At 30.2% G+C, this 21,432-nt stretch overlaps 1 protein-coding gene across 1 annotated transcript; it reads right to left on the minus strand.

The window, feature by feature from the left end:
- Positions 1–10,222: 10,222 nt before the first annotated feature.
- On the minus strand, positions 10,223–21,118 carry LOC115875432 (endocuticle structural protein SgAbd-6-like). The gene is made up of 3 exons (XM_030890888.1): positions 21,052–21,118; positions 20,832–20,950; positions 10,223–10,458 (listed from the first exon to the last, which is right to left on the minus strand). The coding sequence occupies exons 1-3, from the start codon at positions 21,058–21,060 to the stop codon at positions 10,272–10,274; spliced, it is 315 nt and encodes a 104-aa protein (XP_030746748.1). The 5' UTR covers positions 21,061–21,118; the 3' UTR covers positions 10,223–10,271.
- Positions 21,119–21,432: the final 314 nt, after the last annotated feature.

Below are 21,432 nucleotides of genomic sequence, written 5' to 3' on the forward strand. Positions count from 1 at the left end.
TTATTTGTTTTCGATGCATTGTCAATATATTGGTCAACTACTTTTTTTAAATGCGCTGACAGGCAATTTTCAGTAGAACTTTTTCTAGTGTCTTAGACTGTTGGAGAATTCCCATTCCATGCAGATTTATAACTAATGTATTCTTATGGAGCCAAGCTCACATGCAATCAAATAGTCGGCCGATTGGCTCCATAATAATGTATTGTTTTTACTTTTGCAACTAAATAGTTAGCCGACTAAAAATTGCCTGTCATCACAGATCCGTTAATTCCTATTTTTCTTTTATTTATATTCTCATCATTCAATTTATATCATCATGTAGATTAGCAATATATCTGCCCACTCTAATCATAGATCTTCGTTTCCAATAAACAATAGCGGAATATTAACGACAAAGTAGTAAATGCTTTTGCGCTAACCTTGACAACATAGTAAGTTAGCTTATCGTTCTTGAATTAGTAGAATGTGTTAAATGATAACACCGAGCTAATGATGTCCTGCAATTTTTTCCCGATTTTTAATTTACACCTTACACCTTCATGCGATCTATTAATGCATCTTCGGCATATTTTTTTCAATAGTAATATAAATATACTCTATACCATTGTATCGGGTTCATTTATTGAAAATAATCTTACTCTTTAGGAGGAGAATTCTTCAAAATAAAAAAAAATGTACACCAATGCATTGAATCCAAACGGAACCAGCTTGTCAGTAGCTTTTTACTAGTAAAACAGATTTCCCTAACCGAGAAAAATACTTCCCTTCGGTAGAAGAAAAAAATCAAAAAGGAAAAAGAAAGAACTCTTCAAAATATCTCAATGAAACTATTTAAGAGCATTTTATAGATATAGAAGATACATTTATTATAAAATGTCGACATTCTCTTTCGTTGTTTCTCTTCCAGTGGGAAAAATTCCCGATTTTTTTGAAGAAATAATAATACATAAATATAAATATAATTTTGCTATTTTTAATCAGTTTAATAAATAAATTATACTGTTGCCGGTTGTCAAATATATGCAGGTATTTTCTCAACTATTTTTAAAATACTTTGCTCCATAAAAATAAATTCAGTATTTAAAACTCAAATTTCATATTTGTGTTTTTTAAACTTATTCCAAAAGTGTTAATGTGGATTATTAAACATTTGACATTGATTTGTTTACAAATATACCAAAAAATATTCATGACGATTTTTAGGATATTTATTTGCATTATCATCTAATAATTGTTTTATCACGTTACTATATATTTTGGGTTATCCCATTTTTAACTGATTTAAAAGCAGAAATTAGACAACTAATGTCATGCCGGATTTACCTAATCTAATCATGGAAAAAATCTAACTCATGTCTAAAATAAAACATAAGTCAGAAGTGGCAGTATTATTATAATTAGTTAAGCATATAAATAACAACTATGAATAAAAATTAACTAATATGTAAAAAATGCTTTATTAAATGAAATAGTAAAAAATCAATAATAAAATATTTTAAAAACATTTTTGAAATGTGCTCAGCTCTCTTTTTAAGAGTGACACTCAGTGATTAGTAGTGGCTAAATAGCAAATGGGTATAATAAAGAAATTTGGGTATATGTATACCTGGTATATACCCAGAATTTTCAAAAAGTAGGAACTAAAGAACTTTTTTATCAGAAAGTTGGCTGGAAAAGAGTTTTCTTGGTTTTTAATTTTAATTAAAGTGAAACTGAAAATTATAGACAATCAGAAATTAAAAATATAGTTTATTGAGGACTTTTTTCTGGTCACGGCATTTGTCCTATTTTTGGGATATTTATGATTAATATAATTTAATATATAATTTAAAATATATCCTACAGCCGGCAGTTCAGCAGCCGACTATTTTTAATAAAATAGTTTGGGTACCTAGGTCGACTAGGCTTTAACTGAGTACTTAGGATTCATAATCCTGAGGTAATAGAAGACGGTTAAAGCGTATAGTACTAGCCACATTACCTTTCCTTGTATACCGAACGGCTCTAGCATGGCAAGCTGTACCTTGCCACTCCAAAGGCGTTAAACGCTATATACCGGAGCTATTATATTTATAAAATATGGACAATAATATAGTCGAAATCTTCCCTGAATCGTTTCACAGACTATATACTGTTATTAATATTAATTTATTAAAATTCAAGAAAAATATACCTATTTTATATGTTCTTATATGTTAAAACTTAAATTTTTATTACTTTTGTTTATCATAAAATATTAAATATATTGCATGAAAGAAGTCAATAAATTAGAAAATTTATATGGCAAATTTCGCCAAAGACAACGTAATATCAAATGTCCATCTAATATTTTTTTTGGTTTTTAACTTTTGACTTATATTCATTTCAATCCAGGGTCTTCAGTTTCAAATACAGGGTGTTCAATTTAAAATAGCTGAGAAAATATTACGTCAGGATTAAGGTAAGGTTTAGTTTTGTAAACAACTCTGCGTTAAATCCAAAGGGAAAGCACCTTGTCAGTGATTTGTCCAGACACACAAATATATTTCCAAAAAATTGTTTTTTCTCGAATTTTAAACTAGTCAAGTATACTCTGTTTTTTTTTCTCAGGTAAGATTTCGACAGACGATGACAGAACAAAAGCAGATGACGTCCCATACCAATCTATTTATTTTACTAAAAAAAGTTTCTAATATTTTTTAAGTTAACTATGGATGGGTTTAAATATAAATCCGTCATACGTCGCCTCTTGTTGTTTTTAACCAGTTTTATTGGTTTATTTCAAAAATGACAGATCATATTTCAATTTTATTGGTTTGGCGGAGCCTTTGGACGGAACGATGAACGACAAACGGACGCCGATACGTATGACCTCGCCTTTAGATTTTTGAGACTTGTCAAAGTCTTGCCAAATTATAAGTTATAATTTTCTGTCAACTTATGTCAAATATGTATCTGCGTTTTGGAAGATATCTTTCAATTTTATTGGTTTGACGGAACGATGATATGATATGATAAACGACAAACGGACGCCGATACGTATGAACTCGCCTTTAGATTTTTGACGTTTGTCAAAGTCTTGCCAAATTATAGGTTATAATTTATAATTTTGTGACAACTTTTGTCAAATACCCTGCGTTTTGGAAGATGATGCATTTTGATTCGTGTTATTACGTGTGTTTTGTGTCTTTTGAAGTCAAGTGGAGGAAAAATCGTAGGAAAATTAACTGTAGATCCAGAGCACAGTTTATAGTTAATACTCGCTGCCCAGGCAGAAAGTCTTATGCACCAATAAAGTTATCTTCAATAAAGTTTGTATACCATCTCGTCGAAGATAAGTGCATCTCGTATATGCTACAAGGATCGTACTAAACGTATACTACTGGAGTAGCTCTGTAAAATATCGACATAACACGATAGGATAGGTCAATAATGGATTTTAGTACTGCAGAAAAATAATGTCAAAAGGCACTGGTTTCATAAAATTAAGATTAAAGTTAATTAATCAACCTTTAAAGGTATAAAATTTGGTTAGTATTATTATTAATAAAATAGTTTGTTTTATTTATGTTGTTTTATTTATTCCTGTAGAATATTACAAATATGTATTTGTACATAAGTTATATTGATAAGTTTTTTGAAGCTTGAAGGTAAGAAATACCTAGTTCTTTTTTATATTTTTTTTGGTAAGTGGTGTTTTGTTCTTGTTTGTTTTGTATTAACACATACCGTTTTTTTTAATAAAACAACTCGATTACATTTTTTCAGTTTTATACAGTTTTTTTTCACATTATTTTGAAGTAATCACTTATCAGTCAAATTTTAAATATATTAATTTTCTGCTATGCGTTCCAGTTGTACCAACTTTTTTTTTGTAAAATAAAATAAACTACTTTGAAATTAAAATGAGAGACACATCTATCACTGTCAAGGATCTTGTCGTTGGACAGACTATAAGTTTTAATCTAGTGTGCTATTTAAAAATCATTTTTACTCAACAGAAAAATAAATTTTCTCTCAACCCTCTTAAGACCAGCTGGGAGTAAGCGCCATTAAAAATTAAAGAAGAGTACGGGCAAAGTAATGACGCCTAGTACGGTGTTTGTGTGAATTAAATCATAAACATTATACACCGCACAAAATCTGGTTGTTTTAGAATACGTCATTAAAAGCTGACGTTGTTGGTCTTGAAGATACACCTATATTAATTAACAAGCTTATCTCATAACAATAGTCGTGCCAAAGATTTTTTTTTAATTTCATTGCTGAGCGTGAGCGTTAATCGTACATCAGCATTAATTCTACGCAACACAGTTGTAGTATTTCATTGAAGTATCGTAAATTTTTACCTTTAGGCACATTCACCAAAAAAGGAAATAACCATTAATTGACGATATGGTTTGAATTTTCTACTTAGATACTTACGTCATTACACGTATTTATCAAGTGTTTCTCAGCAAGCTCTAACAATCTATACTAATATATAAAATCCTTAAGTGACTGACTCACTGATTAATCCCGATCCTGGTCAAACCACTCAACGTAAGAAGCTCAATTTTGGCATACAGGTTGATTCTAGGGTGTAGAGGTTCGATAAGAAGGGATGTTTCGAAATTCAAGTTTCAAGGGGGTGAAACCACCCCTCAAATATTACAATATTTTTTATTTAAAAAACGGTCAAGTTTCCGAAAAAACGCTTAAACACGTATATTTTATTTTGTTTTTTTTATTTATTTTAAGACTTTTTAAAAATGTATACAGGGTGTTTCGAAAATTCTGGTCATTGATTGATGCTTTCATATGCATCTAATTGCCTGTAATTTGAGACTTGTTTAATTAATTTTAAATTATTAAGATCTATACAATGCTCTTTATCTCTGATGCATATGAAAGCATCAGAATTAATAAATGTAAAGATAGTATGAACAGAGTCAACGGTCCAATTCCTTCAAGTTCTTTATTCCAACTACTCTAGTGGCGGAAATCTAACTGTTACGCTCAGTAGGCTCTGACTCGGTTGGCTAGATTTTGCCACGCCCACTCGGTGCCCACTGAGCGAGTATATAAACGCTCAACTTGTAGATTGTACTTTAGTTTATAATCATCTGCTGATGATGCTAACATGGTTAAAAGATGCTAACACGGTTAGCGAAACGCGCGTCCAGTGTAAAAGTAAAAGTGTTTTGGTGTATTGTGGTGATTTAGTGTTTTCATTTTGCTTTGTTCTAGTTGTTTTAGTTTTAGTTGATAGTTTACTAATTTTGTTTTCATCTTTTTATTTTTATATAATTATTTATAAATTTCCAATGTTTTTTTTTACATTAACGCAAAAAGGCATAAAATTTTCTTTCAAAATCCGATGGGCACATAACATTTTCCATTTAAGAAAAAACGTTGCACCAGTGCTGTCCCGATTTTTCAAATACAAAAGGTAGCAACCCTGGTGTAGATACCAGAAAAAAAACAAAAATGGTTTTTACCAAACAAATAAGATATATCTTCTGTGGATATATACGCTAACAGTTTTAATAATTACGTAGATCTATCTATCATAATCGGAAAATATTCTTTTAATTATCGCACACTTTAGTAATATTTAATTTTCATCGTAAGGTCACAGCTAATATTTTTATGAAGTGACTTAATTATCATATATATATTTTTGCGTTAGCTAAATAAATATCTGATTTTATTTACTAAATAAATTTATGCGTCAAAATTAAATAGGAAGCGAAGATGCGCATTTTTGAATGAAAAAAAAATACAAGGAAGTAACTCGTCATATTTATAAGTAATGGCTATAAACAAACACTTGAGGATGAAGAAAAATATTCTTTTTTATTTATGCCACTGGGCCAAATTTGTCCAGTATTTTTTATAAGATAAATTTTGGTAATCATTTAAATCAAAGTAGTACGGATAAAATTGATGTTATGGCTGATTTTAAACTAACCAGCTATCTTAAAAACAAACTGAAAGCGCTAAACTTTTTATAACTAGTAGTTATGTTGAACTAATTTGACAGCTATGTTGAAGTATCGTCATGCATATCACAGCCACCTAAACTTTATCAAATAATAAAGATCTACTGACACTAAATCATAAAAATGAAAATATCTTTGAAAATCTTTGTTTGACGGATAGGCAACCTTAATAGTATTTTGAAGAGCCATGAATTCCCCATTGAATATTGGAATAATATACTGGGTGTACCATTTAAAATAAAAGATTAACTTGATTTTAAAAGATGCCAATGTGCAATATTAATTTTGTCTCACCCTATATAACTTTTTGGGTCAAGTTTTAATTTGATTTAATGTACAATAGTTATTTTAAGTACATATTAGGTTATAACGGGTAAATTCCAATTTAAGTAGCCTTTATCCAAATTTAAAATTTGTTCTTCATTTTTGGAAAATTTTATCAGATATACATAAATTATTCCAAATAAAATCAATAAACATAAACATTCCATTAGTCATCAATTTTATAATTAAGCAGGTTTGTTGTAGATGCTGTAACCAGACATGTCTCCTTTTTTCAATTAGAGTTAACTACAAGGATGAAAGTCTTAATAAACTAAGGTAATCAAATTGCACTTGATCATTAGTCAATACTAGAAAACATGAAACAAAACACTATAATCTGAAAAAATTAAACTGCCATTTACAAAAATAATTATTAAGTTTAACCTTGCCAGAAAGAAATATATACTATAAATATTATCCATTCTTATTAAGTTCTTATTAACAATTATCAGAAACCTTTATAAAAAAATGTACTGAAATCAAAAGTTTAATAACGATTCCCATAAATAACTTACGGGAACGGTAGATAATTACAGTAAATTTATTAGTTTTTCAGTAAAAAATAAATTAGCAACAATAAGGTAGGGTACATGAGAAAAAATTAAACGTCATTATTAAAATGTGAAACTTTTAAATCAATGTTTTTTTTGAAAGGTTGATAATATTCACGAATTACATGATCTGTGAAAGAAACAGCCTTTTATTCTTGATAATTGAAATTGAGTGTAGCGGCTTTATGATATTTCAAATCGAAACAGAAACACCGTAGGTAAATTGGAACGGAAATTTTAGTTTAGGCCCAGATATACATATAAAGAATATTCTGTGATTTATCTTGTATAAAAGCCATTTAATAAAATAACTTAGGGTATTTGGTTAAGTGTCCATTTATAGAAAACATCCTGTAGATCAGAAACGAATTACTTTACGCCCTATGTTTCTATAAAAGTTTTTATTCTTAAAAACGTATGAGGAGTCACATCCTGAAATTTTTATACGACTTATAAAATACCCTGTATACAGCGTATTCCATTAAAAGAAACGAAAAAATTACTTTACATTTTAAAATTACATCTTAAACACCCTGTACGATTTACGATTACGATATAATCTGTATTAAAGTAAGTATAACGGGTGGCTAACTAAGAATGGACGCCGGCTGTATCTCAGAAACTTGGGAAAAAAATTGTAATAAGTAAATCGGCCAAGAGAAATTCCTGAAAATTAGTTTCAAATTCGAAAAATGTCCGCTAGAGGACGTATCTGTGATGGCCAATCAGAAAACAGGATTTTTCTCAAAAATTTGCACGTGAAGAGGAATTATTATATTAAATATTACTATTTTAATCATCAAGAAATTTGAAATTTTTGTGGTATACCGTATTTTGATCTGAATAAAGTGGTGGGGGAAGGTTAAACTTGCTTTTATTAAAATAAGGATAACTCTGGTTTAGGTGAGCCGATTTAAACAAACTTTAGCCCACGGCCACACAGGAAGCGTTTTAGCGTTTAGCGTTTTTTGCGTCTAAAGCGCTTTTTGCGATTTGACCGTTTGAAGCGTTTTTTTCGATTTGTGTCCATTACAAACACGCAAAAGAGGCGGCAGGTCTGCAGTTTCTATCAAGATGTCAATTAGTAACGTCGCAAGCTCGCGGATTCCCGGCCCGATCAACAATCAATCCTGTGAGAAAGAGAGGGGCGAGAAGGTTGAAGGTTGAAGAGACGAAGATAAAAGATGCTGGGATTGAATTATGGACGGGCCGTGTTGTGTGTAAAAATAATAATTATTATTTGCCATTTATTTTACGAATTTTTGGCCGGCTATGTTTTTTTTGCACAGGTAAATAGAGCACACATAGTATTTTTCTTCAGCCTTCCAGCTGAAGTAATGCGCAAGCGGTTTCCAACTGGATAGAGCGTTGGAATGCGAGAAGGGTTTTTTTAGTCGGGTAGGAATCCGACACTACCCAACGGTGTTTTATGCAAGATTTTTCCCCTCCTCAAAAGCAAATGTATTTTTCTTCACTTTTAAAAATGTAACTCCCTATATTTTACTGTTATAAAATACTTGAAATAAATAAAAAGGCATAAATATTTTTACGAAGGTACATATACGCAATATTAAATGTTGTTCCTTTTCAAATTGGCACCCTGTATATTTATCAAGTTATTCATATTTAGTGATGAGCATAACTGGTCTTTGTCTTGGTCTTGACTAAATTTTTGATATTTATGAAATGAAAATCGCTGTCATTTTATATGCAAATTTATATGGGAAATATCATTGATCCTCATTTCCTAGCCAACTGGACGCCGTTTTTTTTTCGACCATACGGTACCTTAAGGCAATCAAATTTATTATAAACGCTAGACCACAGAATAGCGTATATGTATATTCTGTGGCTAGACGCTAGGTGATTTTTTTTTTCATTTAAGATTGTTTTCTTACAAAAAGAAGTCGCCACCATAATGTCAAGAAATTATTACAATCCCTCTAATTTTTTCATATTCCATGCAAACACAATTATTTTGAATTATTATGTTAATATATATATATAATTACTAAATATTTTTATATACTTTTAAGATATATGTATATTCTGTAGAACCCAATTTGTAATTTGTAATTAGAGACAGACAACTAAAAAAAAATTTATTAAGTTTGACTGGCAAAGCCATCTATTATCACCTCCCCAAACTAAGCATAAGAACGTAAGCTCTGTGTAGATTTTTACTCTGAAATTGGAATTAATGTGCCATCGGCTTAGTAGAGAGCGGCAATTACGTTAAATCAAATATCTTTTTAAAGTGTAAGTTACTTGACATTATTAATAATTATTACCAGCGTTTGATTTATTTTATAGGACAGGCCATCCATAGATAAAGGAAATAAACTTAGATTAGAATGCCCGTCAAAATTTTCGGTCGCGAAATTGTTTTGGGTCGCGACCGTTGTACGCGATCTGGCGCGGCTATAGCGGTTGCTAAGAACAACCGCAAACAAAAACGGAAATAATTTTCTCTTGTCCATATCTCTTGTCGAAGTCAGAATCTTTAAAAATTATAAAATCTTTCAAAATCTAAACCGCTCTCATTGAAAAAATTCCGAAAAGTGTTTAAAGCGTCCATTTTCAAAGTAATTATTAGTATTGCTGTGTGTCTTGTGAGTTTAATTTAAGTTTTATTTACTCAAAGCCGTGATAATTGTGAAAAAGTGGCATTAAAAACTTAAAAAGCTGTGATGTGAACTGCAAAAACCATCGTGGATCGTGGCATAACGTCGGTTTCCAATGTTTCATAGGTATTTCATACATGTCCTTAAATAAAATAAAGTTTCTTGTATGCAACACACCGTATTTTATTTATAAAATTAAATAAAAATTAAAGGAAAATAATAATAAATTTGAATTAATAACATTTGGCGATATAATTCCGGAAAAAGCCTAACCGCTCTGAATTTTCAAAAGCTTTGGGTCGCGACCGTTGCAAGAATAACGCCAAATAGTGTTTAAATTTACATTGTCCTTATGGGCACTTTCCATTCTAAACTTGTTGCATTTATCTATGGGACAACATATTATGTTATATGTGGTTATAGGGTGGTAAATGTTCAGGATAGCACATTTCTGGAACAAAGATATTTGTAAGTGATGCAAAAAAATAGATTTTCTGATTTTTATTATAAAAAATGTTTATGTTTGTCTTGAAATAGTTTACAAATTAAAGTAAATCAAAAAAAAAAAATCTGAGTTGTGAATTTTCCCTAGACACACATTTTAAACTACAAAAAACAACTATGTATTACAAACATACTTACCTATATAAATAATGAATATTTTATGTAGAATTTAAGTAATAGACGGTATTTTTACGGCGCCTCTGGGCGCTATGTTCTTAATAACTTTATTTCGTAAAAAAATAAGAAAATTTCCTAAAACATATTTTTATAGCTTTATTTACAAGATATACAGTATACATAGAAAATTATTTAGGAAAATGTGCTCCTTTTGGTTGGAACCCGTTTTCATCAGCTATAAATTCGATGGTGTAAGGAGTACCGTCAGCTCCAATCCAAGAAATGGTACCGCGCATGACTAGAGCCTCATTGTCAGTTCCTGCGTTCTTTAATTCGCCAGTTTCCGATCTGGATACTCCATCGGATGTTTCAAAGCTAAAACAAAAAACAATTGTGTTGAATCTGTTATTTAGTTTAGCAAAATAGGCCATTAATAGTTATTTTTTATATAAGACGATAAAACGGTATTTCATCGTCGACCGAAGAGATTAATTCACGAGCGATGAAATCGCGAGTGAATTAATTTTGGGAGACAATAATGCAATTTTATCGTCGTGTACAAAACAATATTTTTTTCCTTAGCGAGTTACGTTTTAAAAAATATTCAGAAATTATTATTTCAAGGAATTTATTACGAGTTTTGCTGATGATGCTAACATGGTTAGCGAAACACACGTCCAATGTTTAAAAGTAAAGTGTTTTGGTGTATTATGGTGAATTAGTGTTTTATTTTATTAATTCTTATGCTGATTTTGGTCAAAATAATAATTATTGTTACATATAACATAGTGTATACTACTTACTATGATATCTGTGTCACTATATTTGTTATTTTCATATATTATTGATTACTGAACTGTTTGATGAACAACTGGCAATTCATAAATAAAAATCGATTTTTTTTTCGTAAAAGGCAAGGTGCTCCATTTTATAGTGAAGAAAAATTAAACGGCTAGTTTTGGTTTATGTTGTCTCACATTTCCTTGGCAGTCGCTGGCAGTCGTTGGCATCAGTCGACTATAATTATATGACAGACATAGGCAGTCTTCTTTGTAGTCATTGGCAGTCACTTGTCAGTAAAATTATATTTTGGCAGCACACGTACTTTTGCGTAGTGAATTTGGAATTAAATGGACTCACTTTTGAAACATTTTAGTAGAGCTTTAAAGGCCCAAAAAAAGTTTAAAATTAATCATTTCAAAAACTACTTGATATGTATTCTCGGAACACTAGATCGCCCTGTGTGCAAGTATTTAATAGAGTCTTTTAACAAAGTTAAATTTTATGAAGAATATTGTTTGTTGCCTATTACTTTCTTTATAAGCTATTTTTATAATATTATCAAATCAGAAACAATTATTACAATAATAACAAAAGTATGCTTGAGTATCAGAAATGTTTGTAGATATTTTAAGTTAGATTAGGTTAATCTAGTGGCGTGACAGGCCATAGGAACGAGCATAGGAATTAGCATCTTCTTGTAGGTAAATATATTTTATGAATGTTATTAGGGACTTGAATCTTTTTATGTAATCTTATGCAAATACTTAAAGAGATATCTACGCATCCGTGTGTTGATTATGCATGTTCAGAAGACTTATGTCACTGCAATATATTTGTTTCTATTAAAACAGTGAATAAATATAGACGGATAGTTATTGGCTGTTGTCATTTTATTCTAGCAGTCGACTTAGATTCCATTTACATGGCAAAAACTTTTGTTTTTAAATGGACCACTCTCGGTTTTTTTTACTTTATTTGATAGAAAAAGATATTCTGAATAGAATGACAGATATATCATATGTCATATGTCAACATTTGACATTTTCCCTTAAGTAAATTGCAAACTAAATTTTAAACTAGGGTATCACGATAATAAATATAATGACACTTTGAGTTCAAATACCAAGTATTTACCAAATTATTCTTGAAAAATATGCTTTTCCCAAATAAACTAATAAGCCACCCTAGTTCCATTTGAAAAAATAGAGTTATGCTTAAAAACGTAGACAATCAAATATGTTTTTTCAAGTCTCCTTCATTAAAAATTAGTGATTTTGACACAACCATGACACTCTAGATTGAAATTTAAGATATTATTTTTCTATAAATTGAGAATGTCAAAAATTGACATATGATGTAATTTTCTATCCAGTCAAGTAAAAAATACGAGTGTACCGTTTAAAAGTTGTAGTTATTTCCGGTGAAACAGGAAGTGACCGAAAATAATTGAATACGTCAATCATTTTTTCTAAAAAATAAAAAAGTTCTATCGGTATCTATCCATTACTATGACAGGATCATCAGGATCCCTCCTCATAACGTGACCGAAATATTTAAGCCTGACTGTATAGAAGTTGAGAGACGTTCTGTGATGGTCAGTTCTTGGATTATAGATTCATTGGTTCGTCGTGCAGTCCAGGGAATTCTGAGCATTACGTACATTTCAGTTGCGTCATTTTTTTTATTTCTGATTGTCTCATCGTCGGAAGGAGCCATACATTAGTATAGGAAGTAGGTACTAGACTAGGCAGTGAACTAGCCTCTTTTTAAAGTGTTTTGATATGTTTTTGTCTTGCCATATTTTTCGAACTTTCGAGAGTAAAATAAACTTTATTTTTTAAAATAATCAGGAAACGTAATGTACTGTTAATATTTTTATTCTATTTTAAACCATCTTGACTATCAAGGCACATATTAGATATAAACAAAATACATATAAATATGATTATAAAATAGAAGAATTTTTAAGATGGTTGATAGCAGAAACGTACAGATGCTAGAAAGCGATAAAACGCATTGGAAGATGAGTATTAAATACATGCCCTCCTCTAGTATATTCTAAAAGAGTAATAAACAGTGTTATGCAATAATGTATGTAAATCTCTCGTCCCGAATAGGAATTGCTGTATTTTTCTCTACGTATGTTAATTACGCAATAGACACGTTTCATATAATAATATGATTTTGCCACAGACTTCATTACATGCCTGTCGACTTAGCTAGTTTTTGAGTACCCGCGATACAATCGATAAGTACCCGCGATTAAAAAAAAACATGAAAATATGGTTGAATTTTTTCAAAGTCCTAAAAATCGAAAGGCGTTTCTATGGTAATATCATTGGAGATGGAGAACTACCCTCTATAAAACCATCCCAGATACTGGCTTTTGTCAAAGCCCTGGGACTGTATGATGAGTTATGATTCAAGAAAGGGGGACACAATGGATCTGTAAGGTCGAAGTGATTAACCCCCCTCCCACTCATTCTAAATTCTAATTCTAAAAAATGGTAATATCATGGTTCTTATTAATTTTGATTAATGTCATATTTTTTTCTGATGTTAAACTATTACATTTTCCGATAACTACAATGACCCTTTCCGTAGCATTGAACTAAATAAATTTTGTGCTTCTTTAACATATTAAAACAGCAAAAAATATTATGTGAATTAAAATTCTAATAATAACAATCTATCAAAGAATGAATTCGGAATGGTATAACATTAGGAACGCCTTTTAAATTTTAGAAAAGTCAAGTACATTTTCATGTTTTTTAAATTTTCTCTAAAAAGGTATGGAAAAGTATAAACCAGATTAGCCATTTTAGAACAAGCTAAAAATTTTACGAAAATGCATTTTTCTCAAAATGTAAATAATAAAAAAGTTTTTCCTCTTGTAAAGTCAATCCGGGGACAAAGTGTATATTAAAGATTAAAGACATCATAATATTTTAAGCATTTTTTGTTCATAAAGACAACTTAGGTTCCCTTCAAAACACTTTATTGTAGATTCTAAAAGTGTATTTCACTATTAGCAGAATATTAGAACTAATCATAACGTCAAAATGATTAAACTTATCATATCAGTTTTAATCATCGTCTTCTAACGGTTTTAACATTCAAAAATCATCTAAAGTCTACAATTCAAAATAAAGTGTTTTCCCCAAATAATCCTCAAAAACATGGATAACATAATATCTTGCTTAATTTTTAGAATATTATAGCATGATGAAGCAAGTACTGAATTAATTATTAAACTATGCTTATTTATATTTAAAATAAAATAAAACTTAAGTTAATGTAGAATTTTTAACATGTTTAGCGCCATCTCATTAGTAAACATTATTGAATTTATCTGATGATTTTATTTATGTCAAGGATAATCAATCTATCTTGTCTCTTTCTATATTTATAAATAAAATACAAGAACCTGTAGTTTTAAAGATTTAAATTTATATAAATGTGTTTCTGTCGCCTGTGTTAATTTTGAAAATGACAAAATGTCAAAAGTTGACATATGATATGGTATACTATTCAGAGTGTCACTTTCTTGTCATTCAAAAATTGTAACCAGTCCAAAAACAATTGAATACATCAATCAATCCTAATTGATGTCATATACTAACTGAAGTTATAAGGGTGAGTCACTTTTGAGACGCACCCGGTATACTCAATGAGAAATATTTTAAATATATTCCTGATATATACTGGATTGTGTTTTCCAGATTTTAAAAAGGAAAGTCCAAATATGATACAAAAATAATAAAAACAGATAAAAAGATACATGCTTTAGTATTTATTGGCAGCAAAGGGAGCAGATATAGTTAATGGTAGCAACACGATTAACAATAATGGAATATACAAAAATTATAAAAAAATCCTTATTTATTTCTGCTAGGAGATCTGTCTGGGCAGCGACCGTTATCTAATGAAAGCGAAAGTGAAGATGAACCGCAGTAGTGGAATCAAGGTAACTAGGATGTGACCTTGAAACCACTTTCGTTTGTTCATCCACGGCAGGCGCTCCGTTACAGGATGTGCCAATGACATATAACCGTTAGCGGAAAATAACACGCCGATAGTGATGATATTATAAGATAGGATCTAACAATAGAAGAAAGTTCAGATGGGTGCGAGATAATGCGAATGATCTAGGGTCTGCGAAAAGTTTACGAACTTATTAATGTGATCTGAATAATGACAATGCATATTTAAAAGGAACTTGGGTTGGGTACGGTATTATATATACTTTCTTTAGTGCAGTATCTTAAAGTTGTACAAGAAATTTTAAACAATACAGAGCTGTTACTATGACTGATGCTTTTTGCAGCTAGATATAAAGTATTGCAGTAATCCTAAATCTGAAGTACTGTAATTATGTTGATACTATCCCATGCAGCACACCAAATCAAATTTACTATGCAAGCACAGGATGACACCCCAATGTAAATATATTACGGTTACTATTGATGGGCATTACGATTGTTTTTCGTGAATTGAATCACGCAATTCAATTTCTCATAATGAATCAACTCTTACGATTCGTTCATTAAAATTTCCGGTGAAACCGGAAGTGACCGAAAACAATTGAATACGTCAATCCATCCCAATTTATGTCATATACTAACATACCAAATATCGTTGTTTTATCTGAAGAAATAAAAAAGCTATAGGGGTGAGCCACTTTTGAGACGCACCCGGTAGACACCAAAAATCTTTGATATTTATTTTTTCTTCCAGAACTCGTGTTACTTATGCAAGGTATTTCCCAAAATTATAATTTGAGTTAAATAACTATATCTACTCAACGTGTATTTTTGTCAATAATAACATCGTTTTATGGCTCAACAAATATACAAGGTATCTCGCCTAGTGATGAAAAAATACCGGTAATTTATAAATCGGTAATATTACCAGTAATATTACGTAATTTGTAAAAAACAGCTTTATAAATAACATTATTTTTCTTATTTCAAACTGTAAGTAATCAACCTGATTTGCTAAGCCATATTCCTCCTTCTGATGCACAAAAATGTCTTGTAGCTTTGACAAACAAGAACCTTCGTTCATTAAAGTTTTAGGTCTAAAATGGTGTCCAAAATCTGACGAGTTTACTTATTCTTTTAATCCAGTTGATCGCCAATGTACTAAACGGAATATACTTTCCGAAATTAGTAGAATATATGACCCTATTATAATTTCCCCAGTTATTCTATTAGCAAAATGTCTTCTACAAAAACTCTGGGAATCTAATATATCTTGGGATGAAACTCCTTCTACAGAAATATTGCAGGTCTGGAATAGGTATAAATCCGAACTATCTCAACTAGCTGGAATTAGAATACCTCGACGTGTAATTTCTGATAATGTTTCTTGTATCGAACTGCACGGTTTCTGTGATGCATTAACTGTAAGACATTAAAGATAAGAACGTTTTTTAAGGAAATGGTAAATCATTCTCAATTTTATCATATGGTTCTCCTTTCTCTTTCCGTTAATTGGGTCAAGTTTATTACTTCAAAATCGATATCTTCTTCTTCTATTTCTTTCTCAATAGCATCGCCCATTCTTGGATGTTCTTCTTCATTTAGTAAATTATAATTATGGGCAATAAAAATAAGAGAGATGAGCAGGTTTTAAACATTTACTGACCCCTTTTTCCAGAATTGCACACCATTCCTTGTTTTTCGACCTAGCAACGGATTAATCTGATACTTTGCTACATATCATAGACCTTATTTCAAAAAAGCAGATAAAAACTTTTGAGATTGTTGGCCCATTAGCTTCAAAAATCATTATCCACTTAGAGATTGGCTTAACCAAATCATAAGTTGCTTGTTCAAGCAAAAAATTCGTTACAAAGCAGAGGGCTTACTGTGTTTGATGAAATAACATCAGAAATAGCTGGGCTAACATCGACTGCTTAGCCTTTTAATGAGTGTTTGGTGTCCAAAAAGCTTCTTAAACAAGAAACAAAGCAGCCCCATCTTGATTTCACCAAAAAAGGGAAAGAGTAGAGCGGAAAAAAACAAAATATTTCCAAAGTTATCAATCTTGCGGTTATATTGTGTAATATTACCAAAATTACCGGTAATATTACCCTTTACATCACTAATCTCGCCATTCCAATTATTATAAACCAGATATTGAAGAAGTACGATTTAGGAGGCGTTACGATAAAGGCGATTTTTCCTAGGATTCAAGACATAAAATGTATAGGTGGTTCTATTTAAAAAAATTACAAATTGGTAGCAACTTTTTGTTAAAATGGAATTGATAGAAAGTGCATCACGATGTGCCTTTAAACTGAAATATATGGATTTGTTTTTAACTTGGAGTTTAAAAAGTCTTAGTGAACGGCTTGTGTAAAACCCTATAAAATATCAATATGTATTACAAGAAAATATCACATCCTGTATCGACCATTACACATAATTAACCACATTTATTTATATTCAATATACTTGGTGTTTGACATTAAGAATTAGAATGTTATTAAAGCTGTGTTTTATAATCCGAGCTTCGAATTATTTCAATGATTATTATCGGAAAATGTCAGTGAGAAATAGGATGTAAATTATATTGTTCTCTCGGTTCATCCTGTCACGGAAAACAATATGGAGAACTGACAATTTTTTCTCCTGGGTATTCGATTAAGAAAAGAATTTCACGAATGTTTGGAGACTCCCTGATATGTTTACTTGAAATGTCAACGACATTAAGATATACAGGGAGGTCCGAACTGTATGCCGGAAACTTGGACAGCATATTCTGCAGATAAAAGTAAGTAAAAAAGTTCGTGTAAATATATGTCCTAAAATGCTTAGTTTCGGAGATACAGAGTTGAGAAGTTTCATTTTTATTTAGATGTCTTCCAAATGGTTTATGAAGTAACGTCAATATTTGGATGGAAATTGGTGACTGAATAAAAACAATAATTAATATTGTTTAAATTTCCATTTCAGCGGCAGAAAACCAGCCTTTTTGTGAAAATTATTGTTTTAGAATTTGTCTCATGTTAACTTTGTTTTATGTAATTAAACATAACCAAAACAAATATATTTTTTGAAAGCATATACATTTTTAAAACCTGTAAAATGCTTTTCGATAACTCAAATAGGTATACAAAAAAGTTTTTGGTTTATGGGTCATAGTTACTTCCTTTTTGTTTTCTTTAGGTATTAGTTAAAATATGTGTCATGTATTCTCGGAAGCACAAATTGCTAAAGCACTTGGATTATTTAGAAATGGATTGTAAAATATTGTCGATTATGGCTGATGGCGTGTCTTCGGCTTAAAATACTAGCTATCTTCTTTTATAAAGTATGATCTTAAGGGAACAATGGCTTTAATAATTTTGCGTAATGGTATATCGTCAAAATACAATACTTGCTTTGTGTCATTCAATAAATTATCTACTTTAAACATGGGTAATATAAAATAATGTAATAAATTTACTAAAGCGTCACTTTAATCCATTACATAAGATTGAAATCTTTGACAGGGTATAATAAGTCTACCTATAATAACCCAATAGCGGTATCACATAAGTTTTAATAATTCAGCAGAATTTCTCTATTTTACAGAATGTAGGGAAAATACGAGTAAATAGTTATTTTTTTATCTAGTGCGCGAAGTGCTACTTTGGCGATCAATACTTGAATTTTTTAACGAGGCGTAGCCGAACATCCTCAAAAAAGAAATTTTGTCGAGATCACCAAAGTAGTTCGCGCACGAGTTGCAAAGAACATTTTTTCTACAAACATTAAAATCGGCATATCCCTAAAAATTAGTATTATTATATTATTGTTTCGAAAAAAAAAGCGTGATTAACATGTCACTGTAACTATGGAAATAAATTGGAAACAGTAATAATAATTACTCCTTTCAAAATTATACGTTTGTGCTCGTTAGTTTCGGAGGATGGAAATCTTCGACAGTAGGCGAGGGATACGTCGAGGATTTTATCAACAATAAAACTCAAATATCAAATAAAATTTTAGAGAGCCAAATACCGGGATCAAGTACCTCTACATCAAAACTGGATAGTGTCTCAAATTCCAAAACCCCCATATCTCAGGCAAAATCAGAACTATCCAGTTTGGGATTAAATATTGGTTCCTGTACTGGTTGTACTATTAATGTTAATATTGTAAATAATAACTAGAATATGTATTAGTGTTAAGTTTGATATTTGTTATTCGTTTATAAACTAATATTCGATTCTATTAATATATCTAGAAATTCATTTACCCACTAGTAGTTATATCGGACCTTTTTAAAAAAATTAATTTTATTTTTCAGAAACTATTAGAGACAGAGTTTACCAAAAATGCTTTTTATAACTACTAGTGGGTAAATGAATTTCTAGATATATTACGAATTTTTTTGAAACTTTAGTTTCGGAGATATTCATTTAATCGGACATTTTTAAAAAAATTAATTTTATTTTTCAGAAACTATTAGAGACAGAGTTTACCAAAAATGCTTTTTATAACTACTAGCGGGTAAATGAATTTGTAGATTTATTACGAATTTTTTCGGAACTTTACTTTCGGAGATATACATTTAATCGGACCTTTTTAAAAAAATTAATTTTATTTTTCAGAAACTATTAGAGACAGAGTTTACCAAAAATGCTTTTTATAATTACTAGTGGGTAAATGAATTTCTAGATATATTACGAATTTTTTTGGAACTTTAGTTTCGGTGATATTCATTTAATCGGACCTTTTTAAAAAAAATAATTTTATTTTTCAGAAAGTATTAGAGACAGAATTTACCAAAAATGCTTTTTATAACTACTAGTGGGTAAATGAATTTCTAGATATATTACGAATTTTTTTGGAACTTTAGTTTCGGTGATATTCATTTAATCGGACCTTTTTAAAAAAATTAATTTTATTTTTCAGAAACTATTAGAGACAGAATTTACCAAAAATGCTTTTTATAACTACTAGTGGGTAAATGAATTTCTAGATATATTACGAATTTTTTGGAACTTTAGTTTCGGTGATATTCATTTAATCGGACATTTTTAAAAAAATTATTTAGTTAATTATCGAAATAAATAATTAATTATGATTTAGTTCTTCATTTTCCAAAAATCAAAATTCCCAAATCCCATATAATTTACAAGCAGTGTGCGAAATAGGCATTTCGCGCATTACTTCACGTACCGTGTCATGGTAACGTAGGAACATGAAAAAAGGGTCACTTCGCACATTGCTATCAATTCGCGAACCTTGTCATTTTTTGACGTTTGTAGAAAAAAGTACATTTCAATGCCTTTCCGAATAAAATGATGAATTAATTTAACAAGTTTAAGTTTAAATGTGTACATTGGGAACCTTATTTGTGGACAGCTACAATATCAGATGTGTCTAGTTTAATTTGGAGGAACATCATCAAAAAACTATACGATTTATGATTTAAACCAAAAATGTCTGCCAAAACCAGATGGCTGTGGTTAATTTTAATTGTTAGATTTTAATTTAAGCTACTGACAAAATAATATGTTGTTTTGAATTATTGTTAATAAAATTTAAAAAAAAATAGAAATGCTATAAAAACACATCTTTTTAAAGTTTGCATTTTTTTAAAGCAGATATTGACATATAAACCGAAATCTACTAAAGCTACTTTTTTACCATTCACTTTTACTACAGGGTGTTTAGTTTTTAATGGTAAAAAGTAGTTTGTGTTTTCCCATATTATACATCAAGCAATCAGGTTTTTTGAGAAGTGGAGTTCAGAATAATAGTGCAAGACACATTTCTCCACATCACAAATTGTTTGACCAATATCTATAAATATACACGGCTGTCATTCTGACGAAAGTTAACTAAGTGTACAATTGATTGTCAAAAAGTGTTTTTATAGATAACGAAAGAAATGTGTAATATGTTAATACTTCACTAGTTTATGTTGATAATAATACTGATATACACAACCAATCTTGTACTTACTTAAACTTATATCCGCTAAATCCATCATTATCGGCTTCATATTTCACAATCGTTGCATCCCTCGAGCTTTGCTGAGGAGCAGCAAACACAGCTGTCAATCCCAATGCAAGTAATACAATCTTAAAATAATACAAAATATGTCAATGTTTTCAGCAAAAATAACTAATTTAAATTTTAGCAAATTGATTTATTGATTTTTAAAAACCTGCAATGCACTTACAAATTTCATTGTGATTATTTGCACAACCGCTTGCAATGACGTATAAAAAGATGTGACATTTTCTTCCTCAGTTGACTATTTATACAATTATTAATAAGTGTCTTCCTCTCTCCCACTATAAAACTCTATAAATATCGCCGATAAAGTGTTCATTATTCACGAAAAAATGTGTTTCTTGGCATATTTAAATGGTACTCTCCTATAGCCGTTTTCTTTGAGTAAAGGTGAGCTTCATGATATGTTGGCCACGATTAAGTCTGTCTTCGCGTCCTTGCCGTTGCGCAATGTGCCATCTCGGAAAATGATATTCGAAGGAAAATGTCCCAGGGCTTACCTTGACATCTTCATTGATAAACTTAATTGGGTATATGATGCTAATAT

The sequence above is a fragment of the Sitophilus oryzae genome, unplaced genomic scaffold, assembly GCF_002938485.1.
Source record: "Sitophilus oryzae breed Bouriz unplaced genomic scaffold, Soryzae_2.0 scaffold_1387_pilon_pilon, whole genome shotgun sequence".
In the NCBI taxonomy this organism is placed as follows: Eukaryota; Metazoa; Arthropoda; class Insecta; order Coleoptera; family Curculionidae; genus Sitophilus; species Sitophilus oryzae.